At 55.7% G+C, this 22164-nt stretch overlaps 10 protein-coding genes across 10 annotated transcripts; 5 read left to right on the top strand and 5 right to left on the bottom strand.

Moving 5' to 3' along the window:
* The first annotated feature begins 187 nt into the window (after positions 1–187).
* BU26DRAFT_520809 (ribosomal protein L34e) lies at positions 188–1123 on the top strand. Its single transcript, XM_033829379.1, has 5 exons — positions 188–252; positions 329–373; positions 399–402; positions 482–546; positions 596–1123. The coding sequence occupies exons 1-5, from the start codon at positions 229–231 to the stop codon at positions 800–802; spliced, it is 345 nt and encodes a 114-aa protein (XP_033682743.1). The 5' UTR covers positions 188–228; the 3' UTR covers positions 803–1123.
* A 554-nt stretch (positions 1124–1677) lies between these two features.
* Positions 1678–4736, top strand: BU26DRAFT_352838 (Zn(II)2Cys6 transcriptional activator). Its single transcript, XM_033822490.1, has 3 exons — positions 1678–2074; positions 2343–3447; positions 3497–4736. Exons 1-3 carry the CDS (start codon positions 1853–1855, stop codon positions 4378–4380), a joined length of 2211 nt encoding a protein of 736 aa, XP_033682742.1. The 5' UTR covers positions 1678–1852; the 3' UTR covers positions 4381–4736.
* On the top strand, positions 4737–6671 carry BU26DRAFT_597732 (uncharacterized protein; the record flags this gene model as incomplete). Its single annotated transcript, XM_033835017.1, has 3 exons — positions 4737–5154; positions 5251–5661; positions 5709–6671. Exons 1-3 carry the CDS (start codon positions 5092–5094, stop codon positions 6669–6671), a joined length of 1437 nt encoding a protein of 478 aa, XP_033682741.1. The 5' UTR covers positions 4737–5091.
* A 164-nt stretch (positions 6672–6835) lies between these two features.
* On the bottom strand, positions 6836–9022 carry BU26DRAFT_552380 (alkaline phosphatase-like protein). Its single transcript, XM_033832150.1, has 2 exons — positions 7752–9022; positions 6836–7704 (listed from the first exon to the last, which is right to left on the bottom strand). The coding sequence occupies exons 1-2, from the start codon at positions 8932–8934 to the stop codon at positions 7103–7105; spliced, it is 1785 nt and encodes a 594-aa protein (XP_033682740.1). The 5' UTR covers positions 8935–9022; the 3' UTR covers positions 6836–7102.
* Positions 9023–9596: 574 nt separating this feature from the next.
* On the bottom strand, positions 9597–10414 carry BU26DRAFT_352767 (uncharacterized protein). The gene is made up of 5 exons (XM_033822489.1): positions 10316–10414; positions 10201–10263; positions 10103–10150; positions 9882–10029; positions 9597–9829 (listed from the first exon to the last, which is right to left on the bottom strand). The coding sequence occupies exons 1-5, from the start codon at positions 10329–10331 to the stop codon at positions 9790–9792; spliced, it is 315 nt and encodes a 104-aa protein (XP_033682739.1). The 5' UTR covers positions 10332–10414; the 3' UTR covers positions 9597–9789.
* Positions 10415–11721: 1307 nt separating this feature from the next.
* Positions 11722–12794, bottom strand: BU26DRAFT_506919 (uncharacterized protein; the record flags this gene model as incomplete). The annotated part of the gene is made up of 2 exons (XM_033826960.1): positions 11722–12342; positions 12420–12794. The coding sequence occupies 2 exons, from the start codon at positions 12792–12794 to the stop codon at positions 11722–11724; spliced, it is 996 nt and encodes a 331-aa protein (XP_033682738.1).
* Positions 12795–13151: 357 nt separating this feature from the next.
* BU26DRAFT_352731 (uncharacterized protein) lies at positions 13152–14079 on the bottom strand. Its single transcript, XM_033822488.1, has 2 exons — positions 13599–14079; positions 13152–13537 (listed from the first exon to the last, which is right to left on the bottom strand). The coding sequence occupies exons 1-2, from the start codon at positions 13813–13815 to the stop codon at positions 13272–13274; spliced, it is 483 nt and encodes a 160-aa protein (XP_033682737.1). The 5' UTR covers positions 13816–14079; the 3' UTR covers positions 13152–13271.
* A 1276-nt stretch (positions 14080–15355) lies between these two features.
* BU26DRAFT_352701 (uncharacterized protein) lies at positions 15356–16581 on the top strand. The gene has a single exon (XM_033822487.1). The coding sequence runs from the start codon at positions 15506–15508 to the stop codon at positions 16292–16294; it is 789 nt and encodes a 262-aa protein (XP_033682736.1). The 5' UTR covers positions 15356–15505; the 3' UTR covers positions 16295–16581.
* Positions 16582–17059: 478 nt separating this feature from the next.
* BU26DRAFT_532224 (uncharacterized protein) lies at positions 17060–19991 on the top strand (the record flags this gene model as incomplete). The annotated part of the gene is made up of 8 exons (XM_033831084.1): positions 17060–17126; positions 17197–17287; positions 17339–18582; positions 18639–18711; positions 18742–18786; positions 18817–18856; positions 18887–19647; positions 19826–19991. 8 exons carry the CDS (start codon positions 17060–17062, stop codon positions 19989–19991), a joined length of 2487 nt encoding a protein of 828 aa, XP_033682735.1.
* A 1078-nt stretch (positions 19992–21069) lies between these two features.
* Positions 21070–22154, bottom strand: BU26DRAFT_566677 (uncharacterized protein; the record flags this gene model as incomplete). Its single annotated transcript, XM_033833559.1, has 2 exons — positions 21070–21839; positions 21887–22154. 2 exons carry the CDS (start codon positions 22152–22154, stop codon positions 21070–21072), a joined length of 1038 nt encoding a protein of 345 aa, XP_033682734.1.
* Positions 22155–22164: the final 10 nt, after the last annotated feature.

Raw genomic sequence — 22164 nt, 5'->3', positions numbered from 1 at the left:
CACATTGGACTCCGAACAGCAAAAGTTTACGTCTACCGTCGACAACATCACAACGCCCCTGAGGTAAGCCGGCCACCGCAATACAGTCTCGCAAGCCCCAATACTGACTTACCCTCAAAGATTCAGGTACGCACCTTCTAAGATTCGCGCCAGCAATCTGCGACCGAACGACGCTCACCCGCCATCACAGAATCCTCTACCGTCTGACTCCCCGGGAACACCATCGCGATGCCGTCCACGAGGCTTACCTACGTACGTTTCCGCGAACATTGTTGACAATTGGAGAATCGTGGATATGGAGATGGGACATGTGACTAATAGGTAGCAGCGCCGACGGGCACCCTACAACACCAGCAGCCAGAACGTCCGAGTGGTAAGTTGTCCTCTGCGCGATTCGCATCATGAATGCTAACTGTTTGATAGATCAAGGTCAGTTTTTAGGAGTTTGGCGATCGATTGAACGCGTGCTAAAGCCTGGCTCAGACCCCCGGTGGACACCTCCGATACCTGCACATCAAGAAGAGGGGTACTGCCCCCAAGTGCGGTGTAAGTGGCAGATGGGAAAGTGCGGAGGCAATTCGCTGATAGGTCTCAGGACTGCGGCACCAAGCTTGCTGGCATCCCCGCCCTCCGTCCCCGTGAATACGCAACCATCAGCCGCCCCAAGAAGACCGTCCAGCGTGCGTACGGTGGTTCGCGATGCGCCAACTGCGTCCAGGACCGCATCGTCCGCGCTTTCCTGATTGAGGAGCAGAAGGTCGTGAAGAAGGTGCTCAAGGAGTCGCAGCAGAAGAAGCGCTAAGCGGTGGCGCGGTTGGGGATCAGTGTCGAAAACTGGGCTAAAGGTGTTCATGTGCATTACGGGCAGTTCCCCGGTTCAGGCGGGCTTTCTTAGGACTACACGATATCAAGGCGATTTCTGCATCATGCTCGGACGTCCGCCGAGGCAGTAGCTGGGTAGCACAAAATCTCAGTGACAGCCACGACATGTCCATCCTGATTCCAGTGCAGCGCGCATGCCGCCATATTGCAATTTATGCTTAGAAGCTCCTCATGAAGGCCTTCGACGAGCGTAACCCAGGGAAATGCAAATATTGCTCCTTCTGGGTCCCTTCAACTTCGGATCCTTCCTAAAGTGCAAGTCTGTTTGCTACTGATGTGGTGATCTAGATGTGCGACGAGTGGCAGATAGGGTGGCATTCGTTGCACCATTTCCCGCCTCTCAGACATGCCGTTGTGGCCAATTCGCTGGAAATGCCTGGAGTGCTTTCTGCTACTGTCGTAATTAGAGGCGGAGATGTTCAACGAGACGAACAGACTGCAACTATTTGAGAGATACAACAGCGCAGCTGGTGCATACATGGGAAGTCGCCGGATATCCACGGTAGGAGCCGAGGAGACTGAAGGTGAAACCTTGGAATTGTGCAGTTCACCACGCAGCGACCGCTGCTTCACCATCCCATCCTGCGCTCTGCTCACGCCCTCGGTGATTACTAGGTAGCCCACCGCGGCGGGTTGCGGTGAACAGCGCGCTATCGCACCTTGTCGACTGGACTGGTTGTTCCCCGGCTTCCTGCAGGACGGCTGCAGGCGCTGCGCTCGATTGCCGACCGACGAGTATCACATGAGCGGACACCTCAGCCGTCGCCGCGCGCAATTGGGAACACTGGTGAAGCCTAAGCCTTTCACTCTTCGATGTGCCTGCCCACAGTACACTGGCCGTCCAATTTAGCTAGCCCGGGCCCCGAATCGGCAGCCCTCCACCCCGCGCCTGGGCAATATTATCTCGCGCGCCAGCGACGCCTGCGATATCGGCACGCACGCACGGCAGGGTTGAGACGTCGTTCCCAACATGATGCTTTCGATGAGCCCAAAGACGCCCGGCCAGGGAACTCAGCCGGTATCGTACGCGACCTCCCCGACGAGCGCGCGCTCCCAGACGTTCAAGCGGCCCGCCTCGAGCGATGAGGATGAGCAGGAGAACGGCGACAACATGGCGGCCGGGCGCGGGTCCGGGGGCAGCAGGCGGAACACGGTCGTGAAGCGGGCTTGCAACGAGTGCAGGCAGCAGAAGGTACGTCTTGCGGCGACGGAAGCCTAGAGGCCTGCTGGGGATGATGCTTCGATGCCACGGCAGTGTCCAGTCATACTACTCCGGCGCAACACGCACAGGAAGCCAACCGCCAGTAAAGCCGGCCGAGCAGCGACCGGCAATTGATCCCATAACCTGGGGTGCAATGCACGCCTCCACTGTGTTTGCGCCGCGCGTTGCTGATGCCGTCGGACCGCCGTCTCTCCCACATTCAGACCTTCTCCAGAACCCCGCTAACAGCTGGCCACAGCTCAAGTGCAACGTCCAGCAAGACCCCTTCGTGGCCTGCTCGCGATGCAGCAAGCAGAAACTCAACTGCGTCATTGAGCCCAACTTCAAGCGCGTCGGCAAGCGCACACGCAACGCGGAGATGGAGAGGGAGATGGAGCGCCTGCGAGAGCGCCTCGCCATGTTCGAGGGACGAGGCATACCGCAGAACCAGCCGCCCATCGTGAACGCACCACAGCCCATGCCCGAGAACCGCGCTTTTGCCTCAGGCCCGGCGCATACAGAGGAGGACGATGCCTTCTTGCAATCGCAGACCCAGCAGGTAGCCGCAACCTCGTTGCTGGACCTGCGCAGCGGCTCGCCCATGTTCCACACACTGGAGAGTATCAAGCTCTCGCCGCCGCAGGTCACCGACCTATTCCAGTTATTCTTCGACCTGTATCACCCCTTCCTACCGTTTCTCGACCCCACCCGTTCGCCGGACGAAGTCTTCTCCAAAGACCACAAACTGCTGTTCTGGGCCATCATCAGCGTCGCTGCCCGCCACTACGATACCGACCCCGGACTGCTCAAGCGCCTCAAGGAGCCCTTGACAAATTTGAGGAACCAGACGGTGATGGGGCAAACCAACCATCATGTGGTGAAAGCGCTGTGTTTGCTCTGCTACTGGCCGCTTCCCACCAATCGGACCGTCCTAGACCCTACGTGGAGACTATGCGGTCTAATGATGCAGATCGCCATGGAGATAGGCCTGCACCAACCTACGCATCCGCAAGACTTTTCGAGGACAAAAGTGCGTCTCCGGGAGGAAGACATACATGACAGGCTGCGGACGTGGGCCGTTTGCAACATAGTTGCCCAGACTGTCTGCACCGGCTATGGTCAGCCTTCCATCACCCTGTACGACTCCACCCTGGATTTCAGGACGGACGATGAAGACCATATGCGCATAATCCCACCGGATCTGTTCGTTCGGTTACGGCAGGAGATGGCCGCCAGCCGCATCAATAAGCTGCTCTATTCCATGAGCAGTCATCGGTTCTCTGAAGGCGCTGCAACTGCCTATATGCATCTAGAAGCGGACCGTCTGAAAGAGGAGCGTGGGTTGCTTGATGGCGTCAATAAGGGTATGTCCGACTTGCTCCTGACATCAATCCATGCTAATCCTATGCGCAGAATTGGAAGAGCTACATCACTGCGCAGTGTCTCTGCATCTGCACCTCTTCTCCTTCTTCAACAGGGAAGCCCGACTCGAGCGCCGCGACGATTTGGTTGCTCTATATTTAGCAGCCACCGCTTTCTTGGACCGTGTATTCAATCTGCAGCGAGAGAGCAGGCTGATATATGCCCCATACCACATCATGCAAATGGCTCTTGCGTCCGGATTCGCCTTGCTCAAGCTTCTCAATTCCGACCTCCCCGCCGGCCTACCTACCGATCGGGGCCGCCAGTTCGTCTTGCAGACAGTCGAAGCGTTACGGAAGTCCAAAGTCGAGACGAATGATCTCCTAGATCGATTTGCGGAAGTCTTAGCCCAGCTATGGAAGGAAAGCTCAAGGGGTCGCAGCCTGCACAGCATGTCCCAGTCGCCGGTTGTGGGCAACCCGGGAATGGCGACAATGTTCAACAGCAAAGTCCAAGCGCCTCCCCAAGGCCATAGGAGGCAGAGCTCAGGCATGCTCGAGGATCCTCTGGGTCTCATCATCCGGAGTCGCATGAGCATGAGCGTGGTCTTTGACTGCGTCTGGCGTTGGCGCGAATCGCAGGTCAACGGTGCCGCAGAGCAACTTGATGCCACAGTTCGGGATAATCCCACCAATCCCGATAGCTCTACGAATTCCACTCCTCCCCCAGGTGTCCCCGTTGAAAATCCAACTCACGGTATACCGAGCTTCAATCCGCATGTCAACACCTTGAGCATGGCCCCGATGCAGCTGACGAATGGCCTGGCGAGCGCAAACAGCTACGAGATTTTCGACCCCATGAGCTGGATGCTCGAGTCTCAAGCCGATTGGAACTATCATAACTCCGGCCCTTTCTCCAACGATTTTGGTGTATAGCCTGGGCCATCATCTACTGGAGACGGCTACTATAGCAACACTCCAACGAGCTTTGAGGATTCATGGAGCTGGGCCGACGACAACCAGGAATCCGGCTGAATTGCCCTTGCTACTTGCCGCCGGCGACGTTACTAGATTAACTACCATCCCCAGCAGACTTTGCCATTGTTGTACCACCTCGGCTTTCTAATGGTGTCGACGAGCTCAGCGCGAATCGTCATAGTGTAGAAGGGTAGTCTTCCTTTGTTTCACGATACCTGGCTGGCCACGGCCGTGCGGGCATTCACGCCGACATGTCACTATCCCGACTCCTTTGGTATCTCTCGACCCCTTATCACGCTGGCATCATTGGTATCCGCTTCTCGACCGAGCACACCCCGGAAACCCCTAGCCCGAGCAGCTCACAGCTGATGTTTTACAAGCACGGCCCTTTTTCCCTTCTTGGTTCATATTGCATGTCTGGAGTCGGTTCGGTTCGTCTATACCCAAGGGAGTCTCCAGGCCAAGGTTGCCCACTTTTCGGGCCGCTATCTCCCTGGATCTACCCACCGCGGAGGGCATTGCGGATTATTAGCGAGGCGTTGGGTATGGGAGGCTCACTGGTCCCTTACGCCTCTGTGTACTTTCTTGTTTTGTTGCCGTGGAAGGGATTGTTCTTGCGCTTTCCTCGTCTAGCAGAGTAAAAGTGTTGATACGGATGGTCGGTGTGAGATGTTCAGGCCAGATGAAGAGACGGATGTCGTACGAGGTAGAATAGGGGAGTGGAGAATCGAAGTATGTTATACATTCATTGCTGGCTTTCCTAGTGAAGTAAGAAAGAATGCTGCGAAGAGAGAAGTGGTAAGTGCGACTGCGCTAACAGCACTTAAGACAGGTGCCTTCCTTCAAGAACAGAGCAGCCGACTCCATCGCCAGACTCACAACTCAGTCCCAACTCTGACGACTTCACCCGCCCGACCACACACTTTTATCAACGCAGCATTACCACCTCTCCCATCCCCAGCCTCGCTCGTCTCTGCGCATCCACCACCGCAACCGCGACCGCGACCGCGCTGGGGAAGAAAAATGCACCCCTCCCGCGCCTCCCGCCTCGAAACACACATCCTCACGTCCATGCTCATGCTCATCACCGCCCTGCTCGTCCTGCTCATGCTGCTATGGCACATCTCGACCACCCATCTCATCGACGACTATGGCATGCCCGAGGATTGGGAGGAGCGGTTTTTGAGGCGCCAGTTTGAGGGCGGGAGAGGCGCTTTGTGGGGCGGCATGTTTGTGCTGGTATGTGTGAGGAGTGGAGTGGAGTGATGGGGCTGATGGGGCTGCAGATTCCGATTGATTGCTTGCATGCGCTGCTTGCGCTGGACTACTACCATGGATGTCGGTATGAGAGGGGGGAGGGGGGTGCGGAGTCGACGCCGCCGGGGACTAGGAAGGATATGTGTAACAGCGACCATACGAGCGCGAGACCTCCTTCCAGATCAGCAGCCTCCACAGCAGCCTCCACCAACCCCTCGCAATCCTCCATCTCCCTCAAATCCACCACCACCACCACCCGACAGCGCCAACAACAACCCCTCCCTCCCCACCCCCCACACACCTACCACCCACTCTACGCCCCCCTGCGCCCCACGCTCTCCCTCCTCCTGCTCACACTCTACGACACCCTCGCCACCAGCCTCCTCGCCCTCTTCACCGCCCATTTCTTCACCAGCACGCCCTCTAACCTGCGCGCCTGCAACTACACGCCCCTCTACCCGGCGATTTTCACCGACCCGCTGCGCTCCGGGCTCTCCGTGCGCCAGCGCTGCTGGCGCATCAACATCGACATCCACGTCTCCGGCGGCTTCGACGTCGCGGGGTGTCTGCTGCTGCTGGGGCTGCATGTGTGGGAGGGCGGGTTTCGCGGCTGGGAGTGGGTGAGGTTTGGGAGGGGAGGGGGAGGGTCTGTGCTGGCTGGCGAAGGGGGCGGGGAGGATGGAGAGGAGGAGGGAGAGGGAGATGAGGAGAAGAGGGTGACGACGGAGAGTTGGAGTGAGACTATCCAGCCGACAATCGCCCATGCAGACACGCAGCACACAGCTTCCGCTACCACCACCCGCAGCATTCGCACCACCGGCGACGAAGAGCAGCGAACAGATATGGGGATCCGCCACCGGAGCGCCGAAAGAGCCGAGACGGGACGCCGCAGGGAAAGCAAGGCGGGAAGGACGGCGAGTGTGGCGTCGTCGATGCGCACATTGGAGGCGGCGAAGTGGAGTGAGGTGTTGTTGGAATGTCTTGTTCCGTAACGTACGTGCATGCGCGATGGGAAGGAAAGGAGACGAAAGGAGACTGAGACAGGGGCGTTAGTGATGAGAGAAGGGGATTCAAAGGAAGTCGGTCGGGTTATAGGGAGGAATGGGTTGGGAAGGATAAGGCGTATTCTTTTGGAGGGGGACCTTGGATAAAAAGAGTTTCTAAGTGTATTAATGAAGTCCAAGAAGATGCCAAAGGTCAATGACAAAAACCGGGACGATTAGAAAAAGTTATGCGTAGCCGTAGAGCTCTAGCAAGGGCTATACGGAATCGAATGAAAGTCTTGATACGAATTACCAGCTAATCCAAAAGTCCCGTGGGAGGTCGGTATCATGGCCCCCAAAAACGCCGACGCAAGACGCCCAAAATGCAAAACTAGGTATATCCACTGCCATCCTTCCCCCTCTTTCTATCCGCCCGACGTCTAATGCCCACAGTCACAGCCCCTTCCATGCAGCAGATGCCTCTTCTTAAAGTCACCCCCATAGCTCGCAAGATGATTCTGCCCATCCAACCTCTCTCCCTCCTCTGGAATCTTGCCCATCCAGCTGACCTCCGTCCCATTCGCATCTAGCACTTTCAGCTCCTTGCCCTTCTCCCTCAGCTCCTTCGTGACAGACTCGACATCCACGCCTAGATACTCCCTCAGAAAGTCGCCTACTTCAGTGTTCTCATGGTTGCCTACGAGCGGCAGTGCGGCTTTGGGATCCGAAGAGTAGATGTTAACGTCTGCGGCCGAGTGGCCGTGGGTGCTCCAGCCCGTTTGGGACCGACGGGACATCATGTCGGCGAATTGATAGAGCGCGGTGGAGGGGTCTTTGACGAGATTCGCAACCTCATCGTCCGTGTAGTCTTTTAGGCCGAGGCCACTGGAGATGGAGTCCCGAATGAAGGTTGCCTTAGCGTCATCGGAGGGGTCGTTCGTAAGGTATTTGTTGTATTCGAGGTCGAGACGCTCGGCGGAGTGGGAGGCGTTGGCGAGAGGGCCGGGGAACCAGACGTATTCAGGATAAGAAGCATGAAGTTCTAGTGTAATCAGCAATGTCCAGAAGGGAAGAACAGAAGATACATACGTCGAGCAGTAGCCAGACCCCCGGTCTCATGGTCGGACGTCGACACCATGACTCCTTCTGTCGGCTCGTTCTTCAGGAACTCAAGGACGCTGGTGAAGGCCTTGTCGTAGGCAAGCACCTCGTGGACCTGAGCTGCAGGGTCGTTGTGGTGGCCAGCGTGATCGATACGTGAACCTTCAATCATGAGAAAGAATCCCTTCTCGCTGTCCCTGGTGGCCTCGCTAAGTGCCGTAAGAGCGACTTCTGCCATCTCGTGAAGCGAAGGATAGATGTCGTCCTCATTGCGACGGTCAATCTCGTACGGGATGTCGGTATCGGCGAAGAGGCCAAGCATGGGGAAGTCAAGCCCGCCACCGCCTTTCAGATTGTCGAAGTCCTTGCGGTCGGAGATGTAGGTGAAGCCGCTCTTCTTCGCCAGGTCCACGACGTCCTTGTTGTCCGCTCTGCACGAGTCTTCAGTCGAATTGGGCAGGAAATGGCACCGTCCGCCACCGAACATCAAATCAACAGTTCGTCCAAGCGGGTAATCGCCCACCAATTGCTCCGCGATACGATCCTCCTCCGACCGCATGTTCACGTGCGCAGCAAAGCACGCGGGTGTCGCATCCGTGATCCTCGTGGTGACCACCAATCCCGTCATATAACCTGCTTTCTTCGCAGCCTCCAGCACCGTCCCGCAGGGCTCATGTTCCGGTGTCACAGAAATGGCACCGTTGTAGCTCTTCGACCCACACGAAAATGCCGTCGCTCCAGCAGCGGAATCCGTAATCAGCGACGACGAGGACCGCGTCCGCGACTGCCCGATCAAATGCTGATCAATGACTAGCTGCTCGCTATACGGCGCCCCATTCTGGAATTGCATAAAACTCCGCGTCAGACTCAGGCTCGTCGGGCCCATGCCATCAGACACCATGAATATGAGATTCCTCTTTCCGGTCGGGTTCGGGGTGCTGTGGTTCGGGTCCTGCGACTTCTGGTAGATAACCGCGAGCACGATAACGACAGCGGTCGCTATCACGGCCCAGACGAAGAGCCCCAGTTCGCGCCAGAACTTCCATGTTCGCGATCCGTCGCTGCGCATAGTAGGTTGGCCGGTAAGCAGGGCATCTTCTTCGGCGATGTCGCGCTCGTTGGAGAGTTCGGAGGAGGGGCGGCCGGAGAGGAGCGGGCGGTCGCCTGCCATGGCGACACGAGCGAGAGCTACGGTCGCCCTCGCAAGGTAGAGGAAAGGAAGGAAGAAAGAAAGTGAGAAAGAGGGACCGAAGGGAGTGTGTTGTTTGAGGGCTTAGATGCCACGGGGTCAGCCTTCAGAGACGTCAGATAGCGCTTCGAACGAAAGCGGCTTAGACTGGCTTGGCATTCCAGATCGCCGTCATCTGCACTTGATGCATGACCACATTGCCGGTCTACGTTCAACGGAATAGCAAGGAGTCATTTCTCATGCGTGGATAGGCCAGCAGCTCATGTGATTTTGAACTTGCGGGCTGCGTATGTAGCATCCGAAAGGGTTTCAGCTCACTAGACTCCATCAAGGTCCCGCGCCCGACATGAATATCATACTGACCATCGCCGCCAGTGCTGCTCACAATCCTCAAGCTATAACATAGTTTTGGCTCACATCCGAACCTAACAGCCAAAAGCGCCCCATGGTTGGAGGTGTGTGCTTGCTTCATCTGGACGGCAGATAAAGCCGAGTAGCATTAGGCCTCACCGTTCTCTTTTATATGATCTCGAGGGTCATGTCGATTGATGCGATCTTGCTCTACAGGCGGAGGGTTTTGGATCAAGCTTGCGACCTCTTCCTTTACCATCGCCGGATGCCACGCATCCTGTAGCCCCTACTCGTCCGCCAATTCTCGCTGTCCATCGATCTCCCCTCAAAACGTTCTCACAGCAGGTCCAGTGTCGAACACGAGAATTGGTGATCATTCCATAGGTCTTATGTGACAATCGCTATGCTGACAGCCACAGCCGTAACCTGAACGCCAGCCACCCGTGATCTCCTTCCTCTCCCGCCATGCCCACCCCACGAACGAGTTTAGAACACAAGCGCAGCACCCTTGGTCTTCTTGTCGCCTCTGTAATTGCGTCAGCTCAGCGTGCGCACGCGCGCATATCGTGCCAACGCACCCAAGTTCGAAATGCTTGCAGCGCTTGAGCGGGAGCTGCTTCTTCGTCTTGCACGACGTGCACTCCATTCTCAGCACGATCTTCTTCGTGGTCTTGGCCTTCTTGTGGAAAACGGGTTTTGTCTGACCACCGTAACCGGATTGCTTGCCTACGAGCAATTAGATATCCGCGAGGACGGACCGGGCACGCGGGCTGCGAGGAGAGGGAGGATTCGAACGTACGGTCATATCGGCGCTTTCCCTGGGCGAAGGCGGAGGCTTTACCGGCCTCTGGAGAAAGATGGTCAGCGAAAGTTCACGATGTAGAGGCGCAAACTTACTGTACTGCGTGACGCGGTGGGTGGTGTGCTTGTTCTCCGACTTGCAATAAGTCCGGCGGGTCTCTGCTTGTTATCAGTGCCATGCCGCAGGACCGTGGGAAGAGCGAAGCCGTACTGGGGACGTTGACCATTTTGTCGAACTGGATGGGCAAGAGTTTGGTGTGTGAGAGTCGAAGTGTCGTTGCGCCAAGCTCGTCGAAATCCGTGGGGTGCGAATGTGCCCCGGCTGAGCTAAGCGAGACTAGCGCGGTTCTCTACACGGCTAATGCCCAGGTGGACGACCTGCGACCCTACACGAACAACGACTTGAGTCATTTGATGCAAGACATTGGCGGTGCACATCGAAAAGGGGACTGAGCTCATTCCCACCGCTATATCGTACTCGGCTCGGAGTTGGTCTAAGAATCGGGATCCGGACTACGGTAAGACGCCAATGTCGAACTCCATATGTCCATGATCTCTGGATTCCTTCCACGCGGATTGCGAAATCTGAGAGGCTGACAAGGCAGTTTTCAACTGTGAAAACCAATGCTAGATGGTCCTTATTAGGTAAAGTCACCAGACATACCAGGGTGTTGGCTCCTTTCGTCAAATCAAAGCCATCAACTAATGTGTGCCGCCACGACCCTTCTAGGTACTTCACGTCCTCGGCGCCGGATTTATTGTGCAAATCTATGAAGCAAGGTAGAATCCCGAGCAATAGGGACGGATTTAGAGGTCGAACGCAGGAGTCTCCTTGAAACGCACTTCAAGATTGCGCAAGACCGAGTCCTCCGCCCAGATTACAGTGCATGACGCAGTCGCAACAAATAGAGATGTCAGGAAAAACCTTCAACCCTCCAAAGACATCGAACTATCACAGAGCGAAGCTGAAGAGCTTCGCGATAAGGAATCGCCGAACAACAATGCAGAGAGTGGGGTCAAGCAAATTGAGGCCATCACTCTCATCCGGACGCGAAGAGTCAAACGATCATTGCTTACTCCCAGTAAGGGTGCTCCCTACTAATTCGACAGGCCAGTGAGGATCTGCGCTCCACAGCGTGTTCCTCCCGTGCTTCGCAAATGCTTTTCAAGTGGCCTTTACGGCGAACCTCTGGCATACGTGCTTCGACTGGCATTCTCTCATTCCCGTCATCTCCGTCGTTTCAAGCGTGAAAAGCAGCGCCGCTCTACCGATCGCTAAGCTTCTCGACATTTGGGTCGTCCGACGGGCTTTGCTTTCATGACTACCCTCGCCACCCTCGGGCTGAACCTCATCGCCGTCTGCAATAGCATCGAGAACTGTTGCGCTGCACAAGTAAGCAGGAAGTCGTGGTTCAACGCACTTCCGGTGACGTTGGAGAAGGCGTAGAAGAGATGGCAGAGTTTGATGAAGAGCTCTCCAATCATTAAATACGTTCAGTAACAATTCCACATCTTAAGAACATAGACCAATATGGACAGCCCTCGATACCGTAGCTCACTAGTTTCCAACACTCCTACGCAGATTCTCAACACCTACGCAATTCCTTTCCCACACTCCTACGGTAGCTCCTGACTCTTCCAGCGCTCCCCACTCGGCGCTTCAGCAGCCACATTGCCGCCATCCAGCTCCTGGATCTCCGCCGCCGCCATGTGATAAGTCACATCCTTCACCGGCGGAGGGTAGTACCCATTGTCATGGTTTCCTTCCGAAACCCCCTTCTCGTGCACGCCAGCGTGTCCCGATCTCCAAGAAGTCCAGCCGTGTCGCCGCCTTGCGATTAGGTATCCTATGCTGAAAAAGGCGGCTACGCCTGCTATGGCACCAATCGCGGCCCCGGCCTTTGCGCCGGCGGAGAGGCCGGTGGAAGAGGAGGGCTGGGTGGTGGCGTCGGCGTTGGCTTCGGCGGAAGTGCTGGGGGAAGGGGAAGGGGAGAGGGTTGGGGATGCTGTAGGTTCCGAGGTGGGCGATGATGCGGATGAAGCGAGAGTCGTGGCGGAAGATGAAGATGAAGTAGCCACGGAAGCAGAGGTAGAAGTAGAGGAGAGCGCGGCGCCAAAGGTCCTAGGTAGAAGAACAGCATCTGTGTCGCAGCAGCTGTCCGTCATGCCGCAGCACCACTTTTCCGACGTAGGCGTCCCATCGCACGGTGTCATGTATGAATTTCCTGCGTCATCGACCTGCATTATGTCAACCCCATGCTCATGAATTACCATCGTACCTGACGGGTAGGTAGCAAACAAGTGGTAGAACATACCGAATCCGTACACACGTCCAGACACAATCCCGTACTCCAGTCCTTCTCCGTGCATTTCTCTCTAAAATAACTGGTCGTATGGCCTCCATTCTGCGACCATTTGTTCTGGCATATACCATTCGCCAAGCACTCATCTCGCGTGAACCCAGCGACGCTGGGATCCCCGCCCGGCGGGTTATCGCGGTTGAGCGAGCAGCAGATGGTGTGGAGGGGATCTGAGGTCGAGTTGCTGCAGGGTGCATAATCGGGATCGGTTGCTACAGTGCCGTTGGCGTTGTAGCATTGCGAACGAGCGAGCGTGAAGAGGGCAGGTAGTATGAGGAAAAGATGTAACCTTGAGCGACGACAGTATGAGGAATCGCTGGGCGGGGACATGGTGCTTAGCGATGAGAAACTTGAGAAAGACACCCAGAATATGAAGGAAAAAGAGCCGAGCGACAGAGAAAACGAAAAGCGTAAATTCTTCGTGTAACAACGAGGCTTAGCAAAAAATGAAGGATGGGGCAGTACAGATTCAAAGTACACGCCGCAGGGTCCGACTTTATTCGAGGCTGATTTCTCGGTGGTGTCCCTGGCCCCAGGAAACTGTGCCGCAACGGCGCGTTGTTGCATAAGCGCTTGGGCGGGTCCGGGCGTAAATCGGGCGTAACGAGTTCGCCATAGGTTCGGTAACGGGTATCTGAAGAGCTAAGGAATTAGACCAGACAAGAACTGTTTGCGAGGGCGTAGGTACGGTAGATTGCTGAGAGTATAATTTATGCTCTTAACCATTCTGGGCTAGCCATGCGTAGTGTATTGATCGGCCCTTGGATGACCCGCGAAGCCATAGCCTGATGCACTGACTTTGGTGTCTTATTCCTTTGTGTATTCAACTCTAGACGCCCCTATATGCTGCCGCTGCATCTTCGTCTGCTTCTTGTGTTTGTAGATCTTGAAGCCTATGCCGAACAGCAAGCCAAGAACGCTGCAGGATGCTGACACGACAACACCAACGAATGCTCCTTTGCTCAAACCGGCTATTTTCTCGTCGCCACTTGGGGCTGCCGTTGCGGTGTTCGTGGAGTCCGAATCGGAAGTTCCCGACTGCTTGGCGATGGCTGACGTTGGTCGCGAAGTCGCTGCCATGACAGGGGTATCAGCTATTGAAGATAAAGATATCGTCAATACGAAGATTCTTACCTCCACCAACACTGCTGGGCCCCGTTTCAGCGACACCTGTAGGAGCCGGCTGTCCTACGCTCTCTGGGTTATACGCCGCACCCAAAGCCTGGCTACAATAACTGGCGTACACGCTCGTGCCGCTGTCGATGTCAGACTGCGCCGGGTGCAGAGGTAAGTCGCACATGAGGTGATGAACGAGTGAGCGTATGCGGCTGACTAGAGCCGACAGTAACATTAGTTGATCTAGGGCGCTGAGCAGCTCAGATGGATAGCGATATCGCCGCCAATTTCAGGTGTATCGTCATCGCCAACGTCCCACACACATTGATTAATACATCCAGGAAGAAGGCTGTAGGCGTTCTCGTACCTTCGAGTAGGGGACATGGTCAGCGTAGGTCTCGATGTGTGAGGGTAGGTTCGTCCGCGTCAAGTACTTCCGTATCCGAGCCGGCCTCTCGTGGACCTCTTTGACAACGGATTCTTTGGCGGAGAGACGGATTTTATACCGGAGTCTGACGTACTTGATGGATGCGCTGAGTCACCTGGTCGGTAACTTGACTGAGAGCGGTCGTAAGGAACGACAAAAGGCACACGACAAGGGAGTTCATCATCCTCGCGCTCGAGCTGATGTTCGATACTATACGGGGCCGGGTGGCTATAAGCCGTAAAAGAATGGAACTGCGCCCGCGTTGAGATCTCTTGTCCAGAACCTTTCGCGACCGGTGCGCTCATTAAGGATCCCTACAAAGCACAATTCGCTTATCTAGCTCCATCGCCACGGAAAAAGCAGTGGAGTTTGCAAATGCTGAAAATGGGGAACCTGAAAGTGTGGAAGAACTGATGGCTGTTTATGACCACGTTGTGGTTCCCGAGACGCTCCTATGGGCGATGTTGGAATAGACGAGCTGAACCAAGACAGGAAAATGACAGTGCGGCGGAAGGGGTAGGGCTGAATCTGGCCGAGTCCGCCAAGAAAGCCAGAAATCTCCGTGACGGCGAGGGACGGCCATTTCAGGGTTTCTGAAGATGCAGGCTTGCAGAAATATTGACGGTGCAGTCTCGGCGACGGCCCCGCCCTCGATCTTTGGTCCCGTCGAGCGGACGAGCTGGCGAAAAGCGGAAGCACCGAAGCCTGATTCGCAACCTTTTCATCTCTACTCAGTCGGCGTACATACCACCCAGGAGGCCCAGCTCGTCCGTTGCTTTCAGCAGCTTCCGAGCTCTTATCTTCTTCGACGACGCCCCCCTGCAGGTTCAACCGTGAAGAGAAGGACACAAACCATGGCGCAAGCTACAAGAAATGAGAAGCGAGAGGGGGAAATGCGGTACTGCACGGACAGAACGAGATAGACAGGCTGCGAAATAGCCTACCGTTGAAAGAGAGAGCTGTGCTGTTCTGTTCAAGCTGCCCATGTCAGCTGCAGCTTGGACTCTGGAAGAACAGCATTGGATGACACTAGAGATGAGTGAGCTCTGCGTTGCTAATAAGAAAGAGATGGTGTTTGGGAGTGACGAGGAAGGAGGGCTTAGGCGTCCGCGAACGCTGAGTAATCGCTTAGTCACGCGCAACCCGCCTCGGCTAAATCTCTTCTCCGCACCAGCCGCCTCTTCTTGTCCTTCATGAAAGTTGAACACCCAGGAAATTTGGCTTGGAAACTCACCTCTTTATGGGCTCCTGGCTGTATTAATCTGGGGAGACCAAACATCCTAGCTTTCAAGAACTGCCACTCCTCCCCCGTGAGCGGCCGGTCCCGTGGCTCCGAGACATCTTTTCCTGCTCCGTTTGTACGGCTCCGCCTCGTTCTGATTGATCGCGTGACACCCTCCTCTTCACTGTATATTAAACGATCCGTGGCCGCCGGCGCGATGGATGCATAGGCGCCTCTAAAGCGACAGCGCTCGCTTTAGAGCGAGCAATCGTAACGATGGCCATGGCTCTGACAATGACCACCACGATGCACAAGGCCATGGACGACCTCGTCGAGCGCATGGGCACGATGGATATCGCAGCAGCAGATGTCGCTGTTCAGCCCTTCCGATTCTTCGATCTGCCCTATGACGTCCGTTACCGCATCTACGAGCTCATCCTCATATTCCGCAAGACCATCGACCTCGACCCGACGAACGCGCGCAGCGTCGTGCCCTTCCTGCGCCTCTTCCTCGTGAATCGCCGCATGCACGATGAAGCATCCCGCGTTTTCTACTCGCGCAACACGTTCCGAGTGTTCCCCATCCACGGCCGCTTCCACACGAAAGCGCCGTTGCTCGCGCGTCTGCCAACGCGATATCGCGCGGTGATAAGGAAGTTGGAGCTGCGGCTAGGACCGGGTTGGACCAAGCCGCCGAGGAGCTGGATAGCTGATGGGCGGCTCGGACTCCAAGAGGCGACCAAGACTCACCTGTTGAAGATCTTCGTGGAATTCGATCCCACGTCGCATCCCAGTTTCGAGGGCTTCGGCGAAGGAGACAACTTCTACACACAGTTCAGCGTAGCCCTTGTGAGGAGCTTGCTTGCGCAGCTTCCCTCGCTTGCCGACGTCGAATTCGATGCGTACCCGTCCGTGTCTAAGAGATCCTCTCTCTTGCAGGGCTTGATTGACGAAGTCAAGGCCAACAACAAGCGTATAGTCTGGGGTTCTGAGCGAGGCTGGGACAAGATTGTGGAGGTTGACCTTGCGAGGGTATTACAAACGATTGGGCTCGGCGCGTTGTGAGAAACACAGGCCCTTCGGTCACCAACACTGTTCCGGGTACATACTTGCATCACCTTTGCCCAGTGAGCGGAAGATTCATCTAGGTGCAAATCGACTTCATGATATTTTTATTCCACTCCATCTCCGTTCGACCGGTGTCAGGTTGCTCATTCGTACCGCTAGTTTCATCGCCTCGACGTCAGGAAGCTGAGCTAGGGTAGCGGGATAGTAGTCCACTTGTACATGAGTGTCCGTTCAACAGTACTCATCTTGGGTGGAAGGAGGGCTAAAGACCTTCATGGGTCACAAGGACGTACTTCCGTATTCCAGTCGTGAGAACCCCTAAACGACCCCTGGCAATTGTTCTTGCACCACACAGTACAGGATGCCGCACTTGGCTTTCCGGTGAGGCTCAGGAAATGGGTCGACGACAACGAACTGATAAAGCACCTAGATCGGACTGCCCAATGAGACGGCGCAAAACCACGGATGGCGCGAGCTTTCCGCGGGGAAGACCACTCAAGCCTCGCATTCGAATACGAGGCGGGGATTATACGAGGCTGAAAGTTAATTCACCCAACGGCATCCTAGATCTCTAACCTGACACCCGCGATGCCAAGCTCGATGTTCTTTTTTCGTCGGCCATGCTAGACTCCTTGCGTTTCGCCACAGGTTTCCGCGCGTGAATGATATATGTCGCGTTCATGTCGTGGTTCAGGAAGCAGTGCTCACGCTCTCGGCATGGTCTAACGTCCTTCATGAACCATTTCCATCCCATCCGATAAGATGATTGGACTCCAAGATCTTTCCGTTGGCCAAGTATCTGGCATGATCGCCGCGGCTGTCTTCTTCCGTATGTGCTCTTTCCGTGGCCGCTCATTTCGCCTTTCACGTGTCTCTGCTTACATGGGTTCTCCATTCAGTCCAAATTGTCATCCCCATTGCACTGCCCATAATCCTGCTCGGAGCCCTCCGTCTGAGATCCTCCAATGTCACCGCTACTGCAGTCTCTTGGTGAGGTCATGAACTATAGCATTAGGAGTGTGCTCTGACCATCTTCCCTAGGTCGGTCATTGGCCGTTCTCTCCACTCATCGCTCTGGCCTCACTTTCTCCAAACGGATTCAGTAGCGACTCTGTCAACGTCGAAGTCTATCGCATCAATTAGCTTCTTCGGCGCATTGACTACCGCTCTGATAGCAGTCACCGCAATCGTCACACCGCTCGGCTTATACGAGAGCATAGCAAGTAGAGATGACCCAAAGTCGGAACCGTTCCACTATGTACAGGATATCTCGCCGATGGGTCTGGGTACACCACCTCGTACAAATATGACGTGGAGTCGGATCTGTGGGGGCTTTTTCCCGGTCGCCTGCCCGAACACTCAAAGCGATATAACGCAGTTCACAAATGCTTCGGGTACATATGTCCACGCCGATTGGTACGATTCTCATATACCAAGCCATGTCGTGGAAGTGTTTCAGAGCGGGTTATCTATGTTCAGCGGATCCGTATCCAGCTTCTTTGATATCCAATATCGCTCGTCAACGAAGGCAAAGAAACCTAGGATCCCCGACTACGTCATAATCGACAATGGAACGGCGCAATCCATTGGCTCGTATCGTCCGCTATCCAGTCTGCTCTTGAGCGATGCGATACAGCCGGTTGAAGGGCTCGTTGTCGATATGAAGAACGGCGGCATCGGGTTCCGGAATCACAGTGCTCCAGCGTGGCGGCCCTACGGAAGCACTTGGACGGAGGACCTCCTGTTCGTTGAGCCTGAAACTGTCTGTGTCGACACAAACCTCACATTGGATTTCATCGTCTCCACCACAGAAGAGAGTATGATGGATTTGAGCGGCATCTCAAATCTGGTGCTCACGGACAGAGGAGGTTTCGTCAACATCAACCACACATACCCGCGATGGGAGAAGGAAAACGTGCAGGAGCGACCCGATCTATGGCAGCGCGCTTATAAGGCTGCATGGCTTAATAATGCCATCACGATGGCCTACATGAACGTCACCAACCCTTCCAACGAGACCACTGGTGTTAAGGCATTCCAATATCTGAATTCCAGCATAGGAAGGCGGTTTCGCCTCCACAAAGAGGACGGGACAACAGCCACGAACCTCGTGATAGAACCGAGCACACTCAAGGCCTCGTCCGCCTACGGCGAATATCTCCAGGGAACAGAGGGACTGTCTAATTATTCAGCAACGTCCAACACGACGTACGACTTTCCATCCGAGCCCCCGCTCTACCCCAATCCTTACAATATGGACATCAGTCAGGGCTTCTTTGATGCTCGTAAGTTGACTCTCCCCATATCAACCTTGCTACGACTATATCTCACATGCATCCAGTAACGCTTTGCTCTGGCTCGGGAGGCAGAGACTACGCAAACTATACGAATACGGTGGCCCTGTGTGGCACTTTGTACGGCGCCCCGCGCCGAGAAGACGGTAGTCTTTCCTTACTCTTCGACCCGGGCTCTTCATGGACTCTCCCAATGTACTCTTGCATCTCTACCGCAAAAGCTAGCATCAAAACCGTCTCTTTCCGCTTCAACGGCTCCGACGACGTATCCGGCTTATCAGTGACAAACGTCCAGGACAAAACCTACCCAGACGAAGCTTCAAAACCTCTGTGGGGCGTCGAGCACTACGATCTCAACCTTACAGACGTTGTGCCCTTGTGGGGCCTTGTCACCCCTGAGAGCGCAGCGACCCTCAATCTGTCCACGCTGCGCAAGGAGTCTTTGTACCTCCCGGGCTACGGATCCGCCCTGGGAGGCGGCATGCTGACGCAGAATCTGCCGGGTCAGGACTTTGCTTCGCAGGCGCTCAGTAAGGTGTTCAGCATCCCTGCCATCTCGGCAACGGGAGATATCGATTACTCGGGCAGCTCGAACCTCGCCATGTATCGTCTCTGGCAAGACCTCTCGCGCAACGCCACCTCCGCCGGTCGGATCCTCAGTCTGATATGGACGGACATCGCCGCGAACATGGTGCTTGGGACCCGCGGCCTACATCCCGCGGACGACACGCCGCTCCGCAAACGAGACGCCAGTCCCGCAGCCGGTACGGACACGCCGACAATAACGACCTACGAGCGCCGCGTCCGCTACCGCTATGCCTACGGCATCCCCGCCTTCCTCACGCTCCTCGTCACCGCATCCATCCTCCTCACGACATCCGGCCTGATGCTCTTCGGCTCCGCTGGCCCCTCGCACATGCGCTTGTTCCTCGACCACACGTCTGCGGGCAGGTTTCTGACCGCGCAGCAGGCGGGCTATGGCCAGGCGATCCCTGTGGAGACGAAGGCGTGGGTGAGCAGCGTGGGGAGGCAGCGTTTTACGCTGGGGAGCCACGGGTGGGTGGATGGCGGGCTGATGGCGGGGAATAGAGAGGCGGGGGATGGGCAGGTGGGCATTCCGGCGCCGTATGTGAGGGTTTCGGGGTATGGAGTTGCGGGGAAGAGCGACTGAGTGAGTGAGTTGGGTGGGGAGGGCTTGAGGCGGGTTCTTCGGATTGAGACAACATGATTGTAGACCAAAGAGCGAACCAGAGTTGCGGTCTTTGCTCGACGGCGGGTATATGGGGCCGGGAAACGAGGATAAGACAAGACCACGCTCCTGCCATTGCCATCTCAGCACCAAGCGAAATCCTTTTCGTGTGTCCTCTGGTCTCTGGCACATGTTATTTGTGGGGGAGTAATAAGAGCCATGGAGCAGTAGCCAAAATGAGCGAAGATGCATCGGTCCGAAAGGGCCTAGTGACTGGAACAAAAAATAGTAATAGATGAGGCGTCTCTGCGACAGACTTCTATGCATTTGAAAGCCTTACCATCGTCTAACTTGGGCATGCTCACCGGATCCATCAACTACTGTCTCACTTTCTAGTCCTGATATTTCATCATTTCAGGAGCAAAAGGATCAATCCTTCTGCTCATTCAGTTATGACGCCTTATATACCCGCCAACACATCAATACTCGTACTAAAATCCCCCTTTCACCTTACGTACCTCTAATATAGTTAGCTAGATGCTTAGCCCCCAGCATCTTCAAAAGACAGCGGCCTCGCTGATGCCATCTGCATCTACCGGCCGCAAGAATCCGCGCACGAGCCGTACTGAGGAAAAATGCTCCGAAACCCTGATGATGGGAAACCTACTTACCCGACTAGCCTCTCCTCGCTCATCGAAGCTTGGCGCCTAGCTCAAATCGCAGGTCCTTCCCTCCTTCGCGCGACGACTTGTGATTGCGACTCCGTCACGAGTAGGCACGTCGCCGGCGAGGCGCTTCGAGCCCCCGCGCCTAAGTATATTGTTAGCGATTACTTGGGCTGGGGTTTTGACATGTGCGGATCGTAGATCTGTATGTTGTGAGCGGCATTGCGGCGGTTAATTGTGAATTAGTGGGGGTGTAGTTATGGTAGGAGAGGCTGGACAAGTGGATAAGCAAGTTTGGCTGGAGCAGATTGCGATATAGGGAGTAAAAGGGGTTGGGTTCTGGCATTGGCGCATGGGGAAGGACGGTGTAGTTATGTCTAGAAAAGCGATGGTAGATTTCACATGCACCAGGGCGTCTTGATTGAGGCATCTACACCTTTCGGAGCTTGTTAGCCACCACGTCAACGTGCGCAGGGAAGTTGGAACGTGAGGTAGAATGAACATGAGTATGACTGAACAGATCTCATAATCGTTACGCATGTAGCTGTGCCCCCTTTACCGGCCGCCCTGCCCGTTCTCAACAAGAGATGCGATTACGCCCGCCCGTGGAGCCATATTCCCGTCCTATTCGAGATCCTGCGCCCATCTCTTTACAACCATACTTTCAAGCTCCCTCTTCTGGCCACCCACAAACTGCAAGTTCTCATTGCCGACCACGCCCGTGGTGACTTGGCCATTGCTCGGCGCGCCCAGCCCCTGTACAATACCATTGCCGCCCTGGACCACGTTCGAGTAGCTGGTCAACATGGTCTGCACGCCGGACACGAAGTCCTGGCCGTCGAACTCGCAGTGCCCGCCGGCTGGTGTGTTGTCGACAGTCTGCAAGGTGTTGATTTGATCGGCAGTGAGACCTGATTGGGCGGCGAGCTGCTCATATGCGGTTACAGCCTGCGGGATACTGCCTTGAAGCAACTGCAGTTCACTCTGCGTGCTTTGGAAGTGGATGCGTGTCTGTGGCATGACTTGCGCGGCACTCGCGAAGTCGACCTGAGGGGGCATGCCTCCGCAGTTCAGTTCTACAGCGCTGTTCGGGAAGTTCTGCATCTGAGCTGGGATGAAGAAACCGCTCATGAGCAGGCTGCCCCCCGAGACGCCGGTGAACACGACGGCCTGGTTGTTGAAGGCCACGCGCTGAGGCATTTCGGTCTGGATGAAGTCGTTGACCGCTTGGGCGTGTGCGACGCCGTCAGTGCGTTGGAGTCCTTGACCGCCTCCCCAGAAGAGATTTGGGTCTGGGGCAAGGAGCGCGACGCCCATGGTGTTGGCTTGCACAGCTTGGTTGGGGAAGTCGAAGAAAGACTGGCCGCCGTCGCCGTGGAGGAGCACATTCGCACCTAGATGTACATTAGACGAGCTGCTGGCAAGGATCGGATCCACGAACCCATCGTTCCATTCGGGCTTGTAGCTGCTGCTCCCGGAACTCCTGAAGCTGCCATGAACTGATCTGCTGGCGCTGCAATGCGGAAGCGAATGGGCAGTCCATTGACGTTGACAGTGTCATCGAGGATCATCGAGCCATCGGTAGCTTGGCTAATACCTTGCGGGATCTGTGCTGCTTGCTGTTGGGCAGTCTGTCGTCCTCTCCCTCCTCCTCGCTGGGGAGCGCATGCTGCGAGAGCGATGAGGGAAGCAAATGCTACTATGTACATCGTGAAAGAA

The sequence above is a fragment of the Trematosphaeria pertusa genome (genome assembly GCF_010094035.1).
Source record: "Trematosphaeria pertusa strain CBS 122368 unplaced genomic scaffold BU26scaffold_9, whole genome shotgun sequence".
In the NCBI taxonomy this organism is placed as follows: domain Eukaryota; kingdom Fungi; phylum Ascomycota; class Dothideomycetes; order Pleosporales; family Trematosphaeriaceae; genus Trematosphaeria; species Trematosphaeria pertusa.
Note: the sequence above shows the minus strand (reverse complement) of the source record. Positions and strands in the feature narration are given on the sequence as shown.